The sequence below is a fragment of the Rana temporaria genome, chromosome 3 (assembly GCF_905171775.1).
Source record: "Rana temporaria chromosome 3, aRanTem1.1, whole genome shotgun sequence".
Lineage (NCBI taxonomy): Eukaryota > Metazoa > Chordata > Amphibia > Anura > Ranidae > Rana > Rana temporaria.
The window spans coordinates 458821943-458842394 of NC_053491.1; the positions used below are offsets into that span (position 1 = coordinate 458821943).

A 20452-nucleotide genomic window follows, 5' to 3' on the forward strand; every position below is an offset into this window, starting at 1 on the left:
TATTGAGTTTTTTTTTTACCAAAAATTTGTAGAAGAATACGTTTTGGTCTAAACTGAGGAAAACATATATATTTTTTAATGGGATATTTACTATAGCAAAAAGTAAAAAATATTGTGTTTTTTTCAAAATTGTCGCTCTTATTTTGTTTCTAGCGCAAAAAATAAAAACCGCAGAGGTGATTAAATACCACCAAAAGAAAGCTCTATTTGTGGGGGGGGGCGGGGAATTCATATGGGTACAGTGTTAAAATGACCGCGCAATTGTCATTCAAAGTGTGACGGCGCTGAAAGCTGAAAATTGGTCTGGGCAGGAAGGAGGGTGGAAATGCCCGGTATTGAAGTGGTTAAGGGTGTCCTGGCCTTAACCCTCTCTCCCACAGTTCTGTTTAAGAGACAATAAATCTCTTTGCATTCAAGAAGTGTCTGCCGCCCACCAGTCTACCTTGCACTACACCCACCATGCTTTGTAACCCACTCTACACAGAAGCAGGGCCGATCCTAGGCAGGGTGCACAGGGTGCATTGCACCCAGGCGCCTGCAGAGGTGGGGGCGCCGAACATCTAACAGACCCTCTAACAGAAGCCCTCTCTGTGTCCATCACAGAGGCCCCCCTTCAGGTCCCAATAAAGTACTCTGCTTCTCTTCCTGTATTTTGTTTATTGTTAAGAGATCATGTAAGGATCCCAAGTTAATGAAAACTTTGTGGGGGAGCGTCTCTGTGGTTGAGTCATTGCCATAGAAACATTTGTAAAGGGGAGGAGTTAGTAAAAGGACGACGCCCATGTGGGGGCGCCTGAAATATTTCTGCACCCAGGCACCTGTGACCCTAGGATCGGCCCTGCACAGAAGGATGCCAGCTGTCCCTAACTCTGAAGGTCACCATTAGGCCTCTGGGGGCTCGGCATCTTCCTACAGCAACTTTTCTTTACATGTGTTTCCTGGAGTAAATGTAAGGTTAAGTTTGGTAATCTTCCATCTGGGAATCCTGAGTCCAAACTTCACCTTGTTATATTGCTGTGATTAAGAAAGTAATAAGGAAGTACAGTAGAGAGATACCCAGAAAGACTTATATATCCCTTCTTATTGCGATTGCCGTCTATCTGCCTCCCGGAGGCTTTCGGTGACCATTTTGGAAGGTCATCTCTTTTCTCTTCAATTCAATTTTTTGGAGACACTGGGACATCATGTGTACGGGTGACTGTGCAAAGTTTATCGGGGTCGCCCTGTACCCCTTCTGTGTTTTATGTATAGTCTGTAACATTATCCTCCTGTTCCCCGGGTGGAGTACAGACGCCGTGAACAATCCCGGAGAAAAACTCACGGAGGAAGTTCTGTACCTCGGCGGCTTCTTTGGTAGCGGATTCCTGGTGAGTAGAACTGGGTGGGCATTTGATAAATTTAAAGGGTCAGTCTGCCCATGTCGGGTATTTTAGGGCACTGTGGTGACAACTATACACCTGAAATTCTATCTGCTACTGTTATTACCGGTGGCGGGGACCTCACGCTCGCTCACAGTTGGATTTTTAGCGCACGCTATGGAGTAATGATTTGGTTGGAGGGCTGTTTTGCTGGCTTTAGTCCATTCTCACCATATTCTGTCTCGTTGGGTCCTAAACCCTACACTCAGGGGTGGACTGACAACTCATGGGGCCCCCGGGCAATAGAAGATTATGGGGCTCCCGGGCTTACAGATGGCCACCACGCCAGGAGGCATTGCATAGGCAGGGCAGATAAAATCTCAGGATTTTCACATCAAAAGCATGTCGGTTTTGGACATATCAGAGACAGATGTAAAAAAAACAGATTTTTACATACTGTCCCTGGTTTTATTGAGCCTGGCAACCCTGATGTGGCCCCCTAGTGGCATGGGGCCCTTGGGCAGTGCCCGAGAGTCCCAATGGTCAGTCCGCCCCTGACTACACTATAGAAGCCATGGTTTCCATACACTGCACTGATGATGGCCAAAAAGCCTGAAACAGCTGTATGCTTGTATTGCTTCTTGGCTCTTAGAATCTGTCCTTAGTTTTTGGAAAACAGAACACTGGCATCCCTTTGAACAGGAGAGGGCGCTGGTGAGTAATTCCCAATGTAATAAGGTGGGTACAACAGGAGGATCTAAGATTAGAGCAGCTAAGATTAGACAGGAAAACATGTAAAGCATAACCTACAGCCCCAGCTGTTGGTTGAAAATTTAAACATGACATATACAGTAAGACCCAACAACAAAATGGACAGTAATGCGACTTACTCATCCTTAGACGTGTTGTTTTTATATATATATATATTTTTTTTTTTTCTTTTCCTTTATTTTAACCTGGCAATCCTGCCATTAACCACTTCCGGACTGGCCGCCATAAATTTACGTCACTACTTTGAAGAGATAGCCCCAGTATCCTCTTCTTCAGCGGGCAGTCCCCTTCAAGATAAAAGTGGTCTTTGTGGCGGATTCGCAGTGCGATCACTTTTATCGCTGGCAGGAGAGGGCCCCCCCCTCTCATTAGGGTGACCATGTGTCCCGGATTGCCCGGGACAGTCCCGTATTTTTCAGGTCTTTCCCGGGTACTTTTATGCCAGGACAATTGATGAATGTGGAAGAGGGGGGATATTTTTGACACGTGTCATGTGTTATGTCAATAGTCTCTTTCTTCCAGGCGTTTTGTTCCCAATATACAAGACTTAGGCTTTCTTCAATAACGTGAAGTTTATTCTTCAAGATAGACAAGCAAAACGACAATGCTTACATAATTACAGCTGGTAACACATGGCAAGATGGTAATTCAGTAGGCTTCAGAAGGAGGAAATAGATGTTATGATGGTACGTCTTTCTGCTCGGCTTCCATAGTGAAAGCTTCCTGCTGGGTGGGCTTCCTACCCCCATCTCCCTGTAGGGTCGGGTGACCCCCGAGGTCCTACTAGCTACTCAAACCACATGGATTCTTATACTGTTCTAAAAGCCGAGCTAAGCATATTTACATTTAGAATAGCTCCAAGAAAGGTGATGCTACTTTCATAAACGTAACACCCACTTGTGTATATTAAGTAACATATCTCCACCCATTGTCTTGATGTAGAACTTCAAGAATAGATGTTACATACACAGCAAATTACCTTTTCTCTTCTCCTCAGCAACCTTCAAAATTAACATGTTTCAATAGAGATGTCAGAAACTTTTATCACATAAAATAGTAATAAATTATAAATCTAACAACAATACAGTGTCCCGGAATGAAACTGACACAGCCACCCCCCGGGGCCAATCTGATGCCTCCAAAAAAGTCTGCGACATCACCGCTTCACTCACTGACAGTACTTTTCGAGCACAATCCCTGCCCCCTGCTTGTGATTGGAGAAATCATAAATCCCGCCTCCTGTGTCCAATCACTGTGCTGTGATTCGTTACAGCGCAAGCTGATTTTTGGGAAGGGAGGGTGTCCCTGAATGGTAGTTTGGAAATGTGGTCACCCTACCTCCCTTCGCTGCTTACCGGAGCCGTTGGCAGCGGCAGAGGCGTTCAGATCCTTCTCCTGGCTTGGCAGGGAGACGAGCGAGGGGAAGACGGCCCCCACCCATCTCCATATCATTGCAGGCAGAAGTAATGTCAAAACATCACTTCCGCCCATAGCTCTTAAAAGGGGAAAAAAAAAAATTCAAATGACATTCAATTTGTTTGTTTTTTTGTTTTTATTGCATTTTAGTCCAAATATGAGATCATCTGAAGTCTTTTTGACCCCAGATCTCATATTTAAGAGGACCTGTCATGCTTTTTTTCTATTACAAGGGATGTTTACATTCCTTGTAATAGGAATAAAAGTGACAAAGAACAGTCTAAAAATTAAAAAAAAAAGGGTAAAATGAATAGGAAAAATATAAGAAACATTTTTTAACGTGCCTCGACCAGACGAGCTCGCGTGCAGAAGCGAACGCATATGTGAGTAGATGTCCAGCGCATCCCCTCCCCATATATTAGATGTCAAGAGCCACCCCACCATCAGAAGTTGAGTCCCCCACTCTCCCTTACATCAGTGTTCCCCCCTTTCCCTATGCTGCTGCTGGGAAGAAGCTGGATGCATTGCTTGAAAGCAGAAAGTAAGGTTTTGGAGGAGGACCAGAGGAGGGCTGGAGCTCTCCTGCAGCTGCAGGAGAGGTGTGAGGGCCACATGAAATGGCCTGGAGGGACGGATTCCGCCTGCGGGCCTTGTGCTTGACACCTGTGCTCTAAGTGTAATTTCTGTCTGCTGGTCCATTCCTCTGCTATCTGCATGAGTCACTTTTGACCAGTGGTGGCTGGTGCTAAACCTTTTTTTTTGGGGGGGGGGGGGGGGGGCGGAAAATATCCCCCCCCCCCCAGGTCCGCACTTACCCCTCCAGGGTCATGGCGCAGCGGCTTCTTCGGTTTCTCCTCCCGGCTAACCTGGTCTTCTTTAGATCCACCTCCTGTCCTGATTGGCAGAGAGGAAAAGCCAGAAGACAATAGTGAATATTGAGTCGCAAGTGGGCAGAGCACTGCGCCCCAAGCCCAACCTTTTTCAAGCCAATAAAGCTTTAGGTTCTGAACATGTGTTTGAAGGAAAAAAAACTCATAAAAGCTGTGTCCGGCACCCCGCATGCAAACTAGGGGGGGCAGCACCCCTTATGGACAGGCCCACTCCTGCTTCTGACACGTTTTCCTGACACCAAGAGAAAAAAATGTGACAAAGGAGGAAGCTCCAGCACACAGCCTGTGATTGACAGCCTCAGCTCCGTTCCTGTGTGCTGTGTGAATGGGGTGCGTCCCTTCCCTCCAATCTGCTCTCAGAGCTCTCCTCACTGAGCTCTGCAGAGTGTAATTTTAGCTCTTCGTCCACTTTATTCTGACTTATCAGACAAGCTTTATAAATTCTGAATGGCTGTAGAGAAGGGAGGGATACAGATGAAGATGTAGAACTTATGCACCGGATTACGTACATGTACTTCAGGCCCTGCCCGATCTGGGCTGTCATGCAGTACAGCACAAGGTGGTCAGCAGATCCTGGCCAGTGATTTATGGCCCGGGACCTGCTGATCGGTTTAGCGAATGACAGCACAGTGTCCGGTGTTTACTAACAACACAGAGCTCTGTACAGAGAACAGCGATGTGGCAGTTTTCTTCTTCCTGCAAAGCAGAGAGAAAAGTCAGCCACGTCTGTTAGTAAAACAAGCACATGTTACACTATAGTATAATCTCCTATTGCCTGGGGGCCCCAAAATCTCCTATTGCCGGGGGCCCCATGAGTTGTCAGTCCGCCCCTGTATACAGCCCACGTTTTATTCGTTTTTCTCTAGAAGATTTCCTGTTGCTCTGGCAGTTGGTTAATAATCTCCTGTTCTGCATTTTGCTGCAAGGCTCAGCCACAAGGGAGATAGTAATCGCCTGTAATCAGGAAATGTAACTTTATGGTAATGTTTGCTTGATTTGCAACCAGTTGATGCCAAAAAAGAGGCAGCAAAGCGTCGGGCTGGATTTACATCGATACATTTGAGGCCTTCCCCATTAAAATAAATGGAAACACACCAAAAGCATGCATGTGAAACTGCAATGTCTCACGTTTTAATATGTAATGCAAAGCATTGTATTGGATGTCAATGCGTATTATAATGCACATAGTCAGGCTCTCCCTGCCGTCCCAAGGCCAGGTTCCACAATGCACCCCCTCCCCGCCAACCGAACCCCCCCCCCCCCCCCCAAATCAACGGAGAATGTGCGGCACGGTTAGATCAAATATGTTTTGTTTGTTTTTTTAATATTTTATCACTTTTTTTTTTCTTTTTTTTTTTTGTAGCTTGTCGCTTATTTTTTTTTTTTTTTTGTATCATTTTTTTATTATTTTTCTTATTTTTTTTTTATTCTTTACTTTTTTATTTTATTAATTTAATTATTATTTCTTATTATTTATTTATTTTTTATCAATTTTTTTTTCACTTAACTTTTTTGCTATCACACAGGAGAAAACTATTTCCTGTGTGATAGCAATTGGAGGTGACATGTTCTCTTTATTGACCCTGTCACCTCCAAAACAGGAGTCCTAGCACTGTGCTAGAACTCCTGTCACAGCTGAGATGGGAAGAGCACAGCTCTCCCCTCTCACTGTGTACATCGGCAGCAGGGACAGGAGACAGACTCGGTGGCCGGGGGGAGGACGGAGTCCCGAAGACAGAGCCAGCCGAGAGAGGTATGTGGGGTGGGGGGGGGGGGGGGGAGAGGGGAGGACGGACGGGAGCACATATTTTACAAGTGATTTCGGCGACATCGCCGCAATCACTTGTTAACGAGCGAGCGGATTCCCCCATAACTTACCGCCCTTAACTGCATGTTCCAGGCGTCGGGGGACTCCATGCCACTGCCGCCCCTTGGAGCCATGCCGCCCCAAGACCTGGCCTCAGTGGCCTTGTGGGAAATCCGGGCCTGCACATAGTGGTACGTTTAAGCTGAAATCTAGTAAAAAATATTGAGGGCATATAGCACCAGTCTATTTGTACTTCTAACAAAGCCTATCCCAAGTCATGCTGGCTAGTATAATAATCTGCTGTGATCTTTTAGCACTGCAGGGACAGGAGGCTGTGACTGTGAAAGGTTGCACTGTCCCCCCTTCCTATCCCCTCATCCATTCTCAAAACCTCTTGTATCATACATTTTAAGACATTTTATGAATGGAGGAGGGCATCCTCTTCTTCACCATTCACAAAACATCTAGCATTCCGGGGAAAATAATACTAGGAGTTTTGTGAATGGGAGGACACAATCCTTTAGAGTTGCAGCCAAAGCCTCTTATTCCTGCAGCCAGGGCCGGTGCTACCACCAGGCAAACTAGGCAGACGCCTAGGGAGCACTGCTGCCTAGGGGCGCCCGGCCACTGGTGTTCCTACTCTCTTCTCTCTGCAGCAAGCAACTAAGTCTCAGCATCAGCAGGGGGCCACGGCTCCATTCGCACATAGGGTCAGAGGCGGCGGAGGACTGTGTCTGTGTCCCGACTCCTGAATGAATGAATGGAAGCAAGCAAACATTCATTGATGGGCACTGGTAGGCTGCATTGATAGGCGCTGTTGGGGCTGCATTGATGGGCGCTGGTGAGGCTGCATTTGATGGGTGCTGATGAGGCTGTATTGAGCCTCGCTCTCTCCTCATTGGCTCACTAGCTGTGATTGACAGCAGTGGGAGCCAATGGGCTCCCACTGCTGTCTCAGCCAATGAAGAGGGAGAGTCACAGGACAGCCAAAGCTATTGTGGACATCGCTGGATCAAAGGGGGCTCGGGTAGGGATTGGGGGGGGGGGGGGGCTGTGGCGGAGCTGCAGCACACAGGAGGTTTTTTACCCTCAGCCTTTAGAAGCACTTTAAGGTTAAAAAACCTTAAGGCCTCGTACACACGACCGAACATGTCTGCTGAAACTGGTCCGCGGACCAGTTTCCGCGGACATGTTCGGTCGTCTGTACGGCCGACCGGACAATTTTCCGGCGGATCGGACAGTTTCCAGCGGACAAATGTTTCTTAGCATGCTAAGAAACATGTCCGCTGGAAGCCTGTCCGTCGGACATGTTCGGTCATCTGTACAGACTCACCGGAGCTTGTCCGCTTGGCCGAAAGCCCTCGCATGCGTCGAAATGATTCAACGCATGCGTGGAAGCATTGACCTTCCAGGGTCGCGCACGTCGCCGCGTCATCGTCGCGGCGACGGCGCAGCCACGTCACCGCGTTCGCTGTCGGCGGACCGTTTTCATCGGACATGTCCCGTCGTGTGTACGAGGCCTAAGCCTTAAGGATTGAACTCTCCACAAAAAAAGGAGCTGCACCTGCACTTCATAAGTCAACTGCTCGTTTTTGTCTAGAGCGGGGGTCTTCAAACTGCGGCCCGGGGGCCAAATGCAGCCCAAAGCCCCTTTCACACTGGACTCGGGAGGTGCGCTGGCAGTATAGCGGCTCTATTTTTAGCGCCGCTATACCGTCGTTTCTACCGCGATATTTGGCCACTAGCGGTGCGGTTTTAACCCCCGAAAAAAGGGTTAATACCGCCCGCAATGCGCCTCTGCAGCGGCGCATTGCCGGCAGTATTACCGATGTTTCCCATTGCTTTCAATGGGAAGGAATGGTGGAGGAGCAGTAAACACACCGTTCCTTCACCGCTCCAAAGATGCGGCTAGTAGGACTTTTGGAGCGGTCCTGCTAGCTCACCGCTTCAGTGTGAAAGCCTCCGGGCTTTCATACTGAAAAACGTGTCAGTGCGAAAGGGGCCTAAGCTTCTTTTATCCGGCCCTTGGGGCACTGATACAAGACACTATTCCTCCCACTGACACCAACAATGGGGCACTATTATTCCCACTGACACCAATGAGGGGTGTGTTCAGCCAAATTTGACAAAATATGGAACATTTGTCTCGAATCACACTCAACTATTGCCGGTCATTAATTCCTAGGACCCCAGTTGCCTTGCTTTGGCATTAGGCCCTACCCTCTATTTTCCTTCAGAGTTTATAGACTCAGTATAATATATCTTTCTACCTCTGATCTCCAGAATGGTGGTTACTGAGTTTGATATGTTGTCTTTTCTATCCTAATACCAGTCCAAGACTTTATGGTTTATATTTCTTTGTTAGACTTTGTTGGACTATGTTAGTTTTTCTGTTCCAGGCAAGATATGCCCTTAGGCCCCTTTCACACGAACGGACCGTTCAGGTCCGCCTGTCAGTTTTGACGGCGGACCTGTACGGCCGCTCCATGCAGACGTATGACGATACGTCCCCATCCGTCCATGGCGGATAGGATCAGGTAAGATCTGATGAAAACGGATATGCTGTCCGTTTTCATCAGATCGCTCCATAGGAGACAGCGGCGCCCGACAAGCCCCTCCCCCTCAGTAAGCAGAGAGGAGCTTGTCATCCGTCGGCTCAGCGGAGATCTGCGGACAGATCTCCCGCTGAGCTGGCGGGAGCAGGCGGACTCCGTAGCGACGGAGTCCGCCTAGTGTGAAAGGAGCCTAAAGCCCTGTACACACGATCGGTTCGTCTGATAAAAACGGACCGATGGACCGCTTTCATCGGACGAACCGATCGTGTGTCGGCCCCATCGTTTTTTTATCCATCGGCGAAAAAAAAAAGAACCTGTTTTAAATTTTTCTTATGGTTAAAAAACGATAGAAAAAAACGATTGTCTGTGGGGAAATCCATCGGTCAAAAATCCACGCATGCTCAGAATCGAGTCGACGCATGCTCGGAAGCACTGAACTTAATTTTTCTCAGCGCGTTGTTGTGTTTTACGTCACTGCGTTGGACACGATCGGATTTTTAACCGATGGTGTGTAGGCAAGACTGATACAAGTCAGCTTCATCGGATATCCGATGAAAAAAAACATCGGCTTAGATTCCATCAGATATCCGATCGTGTGTACGAGGCTTAAGACTCTGTTTTGTGAACCACTCTTTAACCACCTCAATACTGGACACTTTCACCCCCTTCCCGCCAAAGCAATTTTTCAGCTTTCAGCGCTGTCACAATTTGAATGACAATTGCGCGGTCATGCAAAACTTTTAAAACTATTTTGGGACCATTCACATACAGCGAACAGTGCTATAAATATGCACTGATTACTGTGCAAATGTGACTGGCAGGGAAGGGGTTAACCACTAGGGGGGCGATCAAGGGGTTAAATGTGTACCCTAGTGAGTGATTCTAACTGTGGGGGAGGGGACTGACTGGGGGAGGTGACCGATTTGTGTCCCTATGTACAAGGGACACACCATCGGTCTCCTCTCCCTGACAGGACATGGATCTCTGTGTTTACACACAGAGATCCACGGTCCTGCTCAGTTACTGGGCAATAGCGGGTGCCCGGCGCCCCCCTAGTGGCTCGGCAAGGGCGAGGACGTCATGTGACGTCCTCCCAGAACGAAAGCATTATCGTGCCGGTAGTAAAGTGGTTAAATTGAAAACTTAATAAAAATAATTTACAAAAAAAAGTCTGGAGGACAGTAAACAGTCCGATTGTTGTTTATAAAGTTTAGAGACCCCTGATCTAGGGGATTGGAGAACAGAGATATACTTTTCTAATCCTCTGATCTTCTGCACAAAATCGGTCCCTGCGGCTCCTGCGCCATCGGGGTCAAGTAGTCTTGTGTAGTGGACTGTTCCTGACATCAATAAGCCCATAGACCTGCTCTGGGCGTGAGGACATCAGGAGCAGACCACTGCTGGATCGTGGGGGAGCACTGTTCACTGGTGGCATGGAGGATCGGGTGAGTATAGGCTTTCTACTCTCCCCTGGACAAAATTAGCAGTTAACCCTTGAAGTGCAGTCACAGCCCCACTGCATGGGAAATTTTATTTTCCCTGGAGTTGGGCTTTAAGAATTTATTACTGAATATAATTGATCAAGGTAGACACTAAGGCCCAGATTCACAAAGCACTTACGCCGACGTATAACAAGTTACGCCAACGTAAGTGCAAATGTGCGCCGTCGTATCTGTGCGCCAGACCCACAAACAGATATGCGCCTAAAAACAGGCTACACCCCGCCGACGTATCTTGCTTACGCCGGCGTAGGGTGGGCGCACATTTAGGCTGGGTGCATGGTGCCGCTCCCATTGATTAGCCATTCAAACATGCAAATGAGGGAAATACGGCGATTCACAAACCTGCGTTCGCCCAACGCATGGCTACGCGAGGTGCGCGTAAGTTGTACGTTCGGCGTAAAGTTATCCCCCATAAAGGAGGTGCAACCCAGCTGCAGACATGCAAAGGTCTGCACCAGGGAACGCAAGCCGGCGTATTTTACGTTGGACGTGTGTCTGGCTGGGCGTAGGTTACGTTCACGCCGTACGCAGTGATCCGGCGTAGTTTAGGCAGTTGTTCCGACGTGGTTGTGAACAGGCGCAGGGGGATGCGTCCACGTCACGGCGCATGCGCAGTTCGTGATACGTATTTTTCTGGCGCTCGGCCCATCATTTGCATGGGGTCACGCCTCATTTGCATGGCTCACGCGCACTTCTACCTATGCCGGCCTGCGCCCTCGAAACCTACGCCACGCTGACGCAGCGTTGGGAGCAATAGCTTGCTGAATGCAATGCTTGCCTCTCCGCGCTACGTTGGCGCGGCGTACGGCGTTTGCGCTACGGCGGCGTAATGTGCGCCCACACTCTGTGAATCTGGGCCTAAATTTCTCTGTTGAAGAACTTTTACTGCAGAGGATAAACCTATCTCTCCAGGCAGGCTTATCCTCTGCAGTAGAAGTTCTTCAACAGAGAAATTCCTTTGTGCGCCTTAGGTAGTGCGTAGAATGGTGTTACTAACTCCTTCTGATGGGCCAGATTCAGAAAAACTGGCGTATTTTTAGGCGGGCCTAGCGCATCTCATATACGCTACGCCGCCGTAAATTAGAGAGGCGAGTACCGTATTCAGAAAGAACTTGCGCCCTAAGTTACGGCGGCGTAGCGTAAATGGGCCGGCGTAAGCCCGCCTAATTCAAATTATCAAGGCAGTGTTGTATTACAATGAGCCGTGACCCCATGCAAATTAGGGGCCGAACGAACTGCGCATGCGCCGTCCGTGGACGTATCCCAGTGCGCATGCTCAAAATCACGTCGGCTAGAATGCCTTGGGCCCCGTACACACCATAGAATCCATCCGCTGAAAAATCTCAGCGGATCGGTTTCAGCAGAAAGATTCTATGGTGTGTACATTCCTGCGGATATTTATCCGCGGGAATTTCCCAATTCCAGCGGATAAAAATTTGTAGACATGTCTACAAATCTATCCGCTTGAATCGATCCCAACGGATTGATCTGCTGGTCTGTACAGACTCACCGGATCAATCCGTCCGAAGGGATCCCCTGCATGCGTCGTAATGATTCAACGCATGCGTGGAATTCCTTATATGACAGCGTCGCGCTCGTCGCCGCGTCATCATCGCGGCGACGGCGCGACACGTCATCGCGAGGGGATTTTGGCGCGGATTTCAATCCTATGGTGAGTACACTCCATCGGATCCAAATCAGCTGAAATCCTCGAGAGAATTTATCCGCGGAAACGGTCCGCTGGACCGTATCCGCGGATAAATTCTCTCGTGTGTACTAGGCCTAAGATACGTTAAACACTGCCTACGACGTAAACGTAACTTACGCACAGCCCTATTCACGTACGACTTACGTTAACATGACTTACCCCTGCTTTATGAGGGGTAAAGTTACGCCGGTCGTACACCTTACGTAAACAGCGTATAGTAATGTGTCCCGGGCGCAAGTACGTTTGTGAATCAGCATATCTTGCTCATTTGCATATTTGACACGTAAATCAACGGAAGCGCCCCTAGCGGCCAGCGTAAATATGCACCTAAGATACGACGGCGTAGGAGACTTACATCGGTCGTATTAAGCCAAAATTCAGGCGTAACTTGTTTTAAGAATACCGCGTATAGATACGACGGTGCATCTTTTAACTTACGTGGCGTATCAATAGATACGCCAGCGTAAAACGTTCCTGAATCTGGCCCGATGTTGCTAAGTCAATGTTATGAAATAACTCAGATTGATCATTTTGCTATCTCTTTCCTGTATGTGACTAAATCCCAACTAAGTTTATTACTGATATAAACAGATTGCACAACAAGACTGATTTCCAGGGTGTGGTATTGATGGCCTACTTGATAACGTCATCTGTAATCTGTAGCCTTGTAATGCACGTAGGAGATCATTTGCTGGAACACCACTGGACGTCATGCTTATGCTGGATGCCCTTATGCATCCAAGTCCATATCCGTTCGGCATTACAATAAGGTCCGGTTCACATTGGTGCAACATACTGAACATACTGGGTTAGATTCAAAGAGCAATTGCGTCTGCGTAACCATAGTTACGCAGCGCAATTGCTTACCTGCGCCGGCGTTACGAATGCTCCTGATTCAGGAACCTCGTTACGCCGACTTCAGCCTAAGAAATGACTGGCATAAGGCTCCTTATGCCGTCATATCTTAGGCTGCATTCTTACGCAGGCCGCTAGGTGGCGTTCCCATTGTGGTTAACGTATAGTATGCAAATTGCATACTAACGCCGATTCACAACCCTACGCGAGCCCTGCGTACGCAGTTTACGTCGTTTGCGTACGTCGGTTTTTGCGTAATGCCGGGAACAGACGAGAGGATTGATCCGCGGATACGGTCCGCCGGACCGTATCCGCGGATAAATCCTCTCGAGGATTTCCGCGGATTTGGATCCGATGGAGTGTACTCACCATCGGATCGAAATCCGCGCCGAAATCCCATCGCGATGACGTGTCGCGCCGTCGCCGCGATGATGACGCGGCGACGTGTGCGAGGCTGTCATATAAGGATACCCACGCATGCGTCGAATCATTATGACGCATGCGAGGGAGGGAATCGGACGGATCGATCCGGTGAGTCTGTACAGACCACCGGATCGATCCACTGAAGCCGATTCCAGCGGATAGATTTCTTAGCATGCTATCAAATTTTTATCTGCTGGAAATCGGTCGGCCCGAAAAAAATCCGCGGAAAAAGATCCGCTGGGATGTACACACCAGCGGATCTATCCGCTGGAACTGATCCGCAGATCAATTCCAGCGGATAGATCCTCTCGTGTGTACGGGGCCAATTGAAATTTACGTCGTTTGCGTAAGTGAATCGTGAATGGCGCTGGACGCCATTCACGTTCACTTTGAAGCAAATGACGTCCTTGCGACGTCATTTACAGCAATGCACGTCGGGAAAGTTTCCCGACGGAGCATGCCCACTACGCTCGGCGCGGGAACGCGCCTAATTTAAATGATCCACGCCCCCTACGGGATCATTTAAATTGCGCGCGCTTACGCCGGGCATTTTGCCGGAGCGCCCACGCAATTTACGGAAGCTACTGCTCCGTGAATCAAGGGTAGCGCAGGTAATTTGCGGAGGCGCAGCGGCAAAACGGTGCACTGCGCCTCTGTAAAAACTGCGCAAATCTAACTGAATCTACCCCACTGTACGCTCCGACTTTGGGAGCACATGTAACATGACGTGTATAAATCAATAGTTCCCTATGAGAGCCATCTTAACTGGTCCGACACAAGTCGGTCCAACTTTGAAAAAGGTTCCTGCAATACCTTGGTCCAACTTGGGCACGATAATAAAAAAAATAAAAATAAAATGCTAGTGACATACTGTATCATATATATATTTTTCTTTAGTTATTTTTTTGGGCACTATAACCACTTCCCATCCTGGCTATTGTAGAATGATGGCCACAAGGTGGCTCTACAATGCCAGGAGGACATCATATGACGCCCTTGGGCCTCCCGGCCGCTGGGGGGCGCATGAGCGCCGCCACGTCACTCAGATGCCTATGCGCGTGCCTGTCGGCCGCAATGTCCGCCGGGTACCTGCGATCGGCATTTACAGAGCCGGGGACGTGGATCTCTGTGTGTAAACACAGAGATCCACATCCTGTCAGGGAGAGGAGACTGATGCTGTGTCCCTTGTACATAGGGACACCGATTGGTCACCTCCCCCAGTCAGTCTCCTCCCCCACAGTAAGGCCCCGTACACACGAGAGGATCGATCCGCTGGAATTGATCCGCGGATCGGTTTCAGCGGATAGATCCGCTGGTGTGTACGATCCAGCGGATATTTATCCGCGGATATATTTCGGGCCGACCGATTTCCAGCGGATAAAAATTTCTTAGCATGCTAAGAAATCTATCCGCTGGAATCGGCTCCAGCGAATCGATCCGGTGGTCTGTACAGACTCACTGGATCGATCCGTCCGAACCCATCCCTCGCATGCGTCGTAATGATTCGACGCATGCGTGGATATCCTTATATGACAGCGTCGCGCACGTTGCCGCGTCATCATCGCGGCGACGGCGCGACACGTCACCGCGGATGGAATTCCGCAGGGATTTTGATCTCCTGGTTAGTACAACCATGAGATCAAAATCCGCCACCGTTTCCGCGGATCGATCCTCTCGTGTGCATAAGAATCACTCCCAGGGAACACATTTAACCCCTTGATCGCCCCCTAGTGTTAACCCCTTCCCTGCCAGTCACATTTATACAGTAATCAGTGCAGTTTTATAGCACTGTTCGCTGCATAAATGTGAATGGTCCCAAAAATGTGTCCGATGTGTCCGCCATAATGTCGCAGTCCTGACAAAAATTGCAGATAATCGCCATTACTAGTAAAAAAAAAAAAAAAAGGCATAATTCTATCCCCTATTTTGTAGGCACTATGGGGCAGATTCTCGTAGATCGTCGCTCGTATCCCATTTACGTTACGCCGCCGCAAGTTTTACGGGCAAGTGCTTGACTCACAAAGCACTTGCCTGTAAAGTTGCGGCGGCGTAGCGCAAATCCCCCGGTGCAAGCCCGCCTAATTCAAATTAGGCGGGTAGGGGGCGTATAGCATTTAAATTAAGCGTGTTCCCGCGCCGAACCTAATGCGCATGCGCCGTCCCTAAAATTTCCCGACGTGCATTGCGCTAAATGACGTCGCAAGGACGTCATTGGTTTAGACGTGAACGTAAATGCCGTCCAGCCCTATTCACGGACGACATATGCAAACAACGTACATTTTTAAATTTCGACGCGGGAACGACGGCCATACTTAACATTGGTTGCCCCTCATATAGCAGGGGCAACTTTACGCGTCGCAAATCTAACGTAAACGTTGTAACTTCACTGCTTCGACCGCGCGTACGTTCGGGGATTCGCGGATTTTGCTAATTTGCATACCCGACGGGGAAAACGACGGAGGCGACACCTAGCGGCGGAAAAAAAATTGCATTTAAGATCCGACAGCGTAAGAGCCTTACGCCTGTCGGATCTAATGGTTATCTATGCATAACTGATTCTAAGAATCAGTCACATAGATACGACGGCCCAGATTAGGACTTACGACGGCACACATTGCGTTGCACCGATGTAAGCCCTTTGAGAATACGGGCCTATAACTTTTGCGCAAACCAACCACTATACACTTATTGCGATTTTTTTTTTCTACCAAAAATATGTAGAAGAATACATATCGGGCTAAAATGGGAAAATTATTATTATTATTTTTTTTAATTGGATATTTATTACAGCAAAAAATATTGTGTTTTTTTCAAAATTGTCAGTCTTTTTTTGTTTATAGCGCAAAAAATAAAAACCGCAGAGGGGATCAAATACCACCAAAAGAAAGCTCTATTTGTGGGGAAAAAATACATCAATTTTGTTTGGGAGCCACATCGCACGACCGCGCAATTGTCATTCAAAGCGTGAAAGCGCTGAAAGCTGAAATTTCGCCTGGGCAGGAAGGGGGTATATGTGCCCAGTAAGCAAGTGGTTTAAGCTGAACTCTGGGCAGTTTTATTGAAATATATTTTGCTATAGCCACAATGATATAAATATACCTAATGCTTTTGAAAACTCACCAGTGCGCTGTGCATAGCCTGTGCAGAGAGTGGAGCTGTGGGAGGGGCCCAGCAGGTCCACCCACTACAGGCTGCCTGCAGAAAACCAGAGGATGGGGCAGGGACAAGACCAGTCACCCTGCACAAGAAGAGAGAGCAGCAGTGAGTAGGAAGCTCCTGCACAAGAAGAGAGAGCAGCAGTAAGCAGGAAGCTCCTGCACAAGAAGAGAGAGCAGCAGTGAGCAGGAAGCTCCTGCACAAGGGAAAAGTATCACACTGGATTACTGCACAGATCAGGAGGAAATACACAAGACACACAAAGATTCAAAAAGAAAGAATACACATCTCTTGTATTTAGGCAATATTTGCTTACCCTGGAATTCAACTTTAAGTAAGAATTTGAGTAAGGAGCTGGAGAAGATTAAGGGACTCTGTAATAGGCTATATTTGATTCATTGACTCCTTCTCTTTGTCTTGTAGGTATTAATTCCAGCCATCTGTATTCAATGTGTGGGCCAACGTAGAACATGCAACAACCGATGTGGGGTAAGAGAAGACACCATGGATAATTTAGGGAGGCCCATTTCTATTTTTTCAAGAGAAATGTTGATTATGATTATTTCACCAACTTATAAGGCTATTTTCTACATTCATGTTCACATGACCAACAAAAAGCAATTAAATATATGGTTCACATAAAACTGACCAGCACAAAACTGCTGTTTCACTTTAGACTGGATGTTGGAAGGCTCAATTATTTACTAGCTTTTTCTATCTCTGAACATCTCCATAAGAAATCCATGCACCCTTGCACTCCCCGAATTCGCCAATGAATTCCAGCACTAGCAGTGTTTCAATTCCCTTCATAATGAACCCCTTGTAGAGTACTATTAGAATGTTTAATTTCTCTTCATACTGCACCCCCTGTAGGGTACCATTACAGTGTTCCACTTCCCTTCATAATGAACCCCTTGTAGAGTACTATTAGAATGTTTAATTTCTCTTCATACTGCACCCCCTGTAGGGGCCTTAGGCCCCGTACACACGACCGGATCTATCCGCTGAAACTGGTCCGACGGACCAGTTTCAGGGGACAGATCTGGTCGTGTGTAGGCCCGAGCGGACAATTGTCCGGCGGATCGGACAGTTTCCAGCGGATAAAAATTTCTTAGCATGCTAAAAAAACTGTCCGCTGGAAACCTGTCCGTCGGACGTGTTCGGTCGTCTGTACAGACTCACCGGACACGTCCGACCGACCGCCATCCCTCGCATGCGTCGTACTGATTTGACGCATGCGTGGAAGCTTTGACCTTCCAGGGCCGCCCACGTCGTCGCGTCATCGTCGCGGCGACGGCGCGGCCATGCCTCACGTATTGTTTACGCGCGGATTTCTGTCTGATGGTGTGTACAACCATCAGACAGAAATCCGGCAGCGGGCGCAGCGGATCTGTCCGCTGAAAACGGTCCGGCGGACCGTTTTCAGCGGATAGATCCGCTGGTGTGTACGCGGCCTTAGAGTGTTCTATTTCCCTTCATAATGAACCCCCTGTAAGGTACCATTAGAATGTTCTATTCCCATTCCTACTGGACTCCATGGCCCGGATTCACAAAGCACTTGCCCCGACGTACCTCCCGATACGCCGCGTAAGTGCAAATATGCGCCGTCGTATCTGTGCGCCGGACCCACAAACTAAGATACACCTAAAAACAGGCTTCATCCCACCGACGTAACTTGCCTACGCCGGCGTAGGGTGGGTGCACATTTACGCTGGCTGCATGGTGGCGCTGCCATTGATTAGCCATTCAAATATGCGAATGAGGAAAATACGGCGATTCACGAACCTGCGCCCGCCCGCTGCAGGCTACGAGAGGTGCGCGTAACTCAGCAGCAGACATGTAAAGGTCTGCATCTGGGAACAGAAGCCGGCGGTTTTTACGTAGTTTACATTGGACGTGTGTCTGGATAGGCGTAGATTACGTTCATGGCGTAGGCAGTGATCCGGCGTATCTTAGGTAGTTGTTCCGATGTGGTTATGAGCATGCGCACGGGGATGCGTCCACGACACGACGCATGCGCAGTTCGTTCAACGTACTTGTCTGGCTCTCAAACCATCATTTGCATGGGGTCACGCCTCATTTGCATGGCTCACGCCCACTTCCACTTACGCCGACTTATGCCTTCGATACCCAGCGCAGTTTCGCCTGGGAGCATTGGCTTTGTGAATTAAATGCTTGCCTCTCTGCGCTGCGTCGGCGTAGCGTATATTATTTGCGCTACGGCAGCGTAATTTGCGCCCGCTCTCTGTGAATCCGGGCCCATGTAGGGAACCGTTAGAGGGCTGTATTCACCTTTCTACTGGACTCCAAGTAGGGTACCAGTAGAGTGTTCCATTTTCCCTTAATACTGGACCCCATGCAGGTTACCATTGGATTGTTAAATTTCGCTTCATATTGGAATTCAAGTAGGGTACCATTGGAATGTTCCATATCCCTTCATACTGGACCTTCATGTAGGGTACCATTGAAGTGTTCCTTTCATGCTGGACTCCATGTAGGGTACCATTAGAGTGGACCATTTCCCTTCATACTGGACTCCAAGTAGCGTACCATTAGAGTGTTTCCTTCCCCTTCATATTGGACCCATGTAGGCTACCATTGGAGTGTTCCAGTTCCCTTCATACTGGACCTATGTAGGGTACCATTGGGAGTGTTTCAGTTCCCTTCATACTGGACCCTATGTTGGGTACAATTGGAGTGCACCCTTTCCCTTCATACTGGACTCCAAGTAGGGTACCATTAGGGTGTTCCATTTCTCTTCATACTGGACCCATGTAGGGTACCATTGGAGTGTTCCTTCTCCCTTCATACAGGACCCATGTAGGGTACCATTGGGTGTTCCTTTTCCCTTCATACTGGACCTATGTAGGGTACCATTGGAGTACAGCATTTGCCTTTATACTGGACTCCAAGTAGCGTACCATTAGAGTGTTTACTTTTCCTTCATACTGGACTCATGTTGGAGTGTTCCAGACCGTATGTTAGGTACAATTGGAGTGCACCATTTCTCTTCATACTGGACTCCAAGTGGGGTACCATTAGAGTTTTCCATTTCCATTCATATTGGACCCATGCAGGGTACCATCAGAGTGTTTCCTTTACCTTCATACTGGACCCATGCAGGGTACCATCAGAGTGTTCCTTTTCCCTTCATACTGGACCCATGTAGGGTACCATTGGAGTGTTCCAGTTCCCTTCATACCAGACCCTACGTTAGGTACAATTGGAGTGCACTATTTTCCTTCATAATGGACTCCAAGTGGGGTACCATTAGAGTGTTCCATTTCTCTTCATACTGGACCCATGCAGGGTACCATTGGAGTGTTCCATTTCCCTTTATTCAGGACCCCATGTAGTGTGCTATTTGAGGGTTCCAGTTCCCTTCATACCAGACCCCATGTAGTGTACCATTGAAGTGTTCCATTTCCCTTCACATTGGACCCCATGTTGAAAACACAATGTAGAAGAGAATTATCCTGATACCACTCTCCTCTCCCTCTTCCCTAGATGTTGGTCTCTGCGGTCCTGGCAGTGGTGGCAGTGGGCGGCTCCATCTACGGCTTTGTGACATCCCTGCTGGGCCTGATCCGGGGACCTAAGTGCTACTACCAGTTCATCACGGGAACTCAGCGCTGGACTACCCCCTTCAAACTGGACACAGAATTCATTGAGTGAGTGTGATAACAGCATCTTAAAGCCTAAGTTTAGCCAAAATCACAAACATAAAAATCAGCACAAGGTACCTAATTCACAGTTAGTAGTATTGATCCTTCTTGTTTTAGGAGAAATCTTCATCTTTCCTTACATCTGTAAATAAAGGTGGGCTATCAATCATCTGCCCATCCCCCCATTCGGAGATCACTTGTCATTTATAGGAGCTGTAGTACAGTTTGTTTGAATGACAGATCTGCCAGGAAAGGACGGGCATAGTCAAGCTCTGTTGATGAGAGCTCCTGACAGCCCTTTAGTTGTATTACTCCTGTAGCACCAGAAGAATCTGAGGGGGATGGA

The 20452-nt window shown here is 48.3% G+C and overlaps 1 protein-coding gene across 1 annotated transcript in view; it reads left to right on the top strand.

Moving 5' to 3' along the window:
• The first annotated feature begins 1034 nt into the window (after positions 1-1034).
• The window catches only part of LOC120933500 (transmembrane 4 L6 family member 4-like), a 32377-nt gene continuing 12959 nt past the window's right edge, over positions 1035-20452 (top strand). Inside the window, exons 1-3 of the mRNA XM_040346738.1 lie at positions 1035-1367; positions 16865-16930; positions 19949-20112. Coding sequence (XP_040202672.1) covers positions 1185-1367; positions 16865-16930; positions 19949-20112 — 413 coding nt within the window. The 5' untranslated portion in view covers positions 1035-1184. The remainder of the gene's footprint in view (positions 1368-16864; positions 16931-19948; positions 20113-20452) is intronic.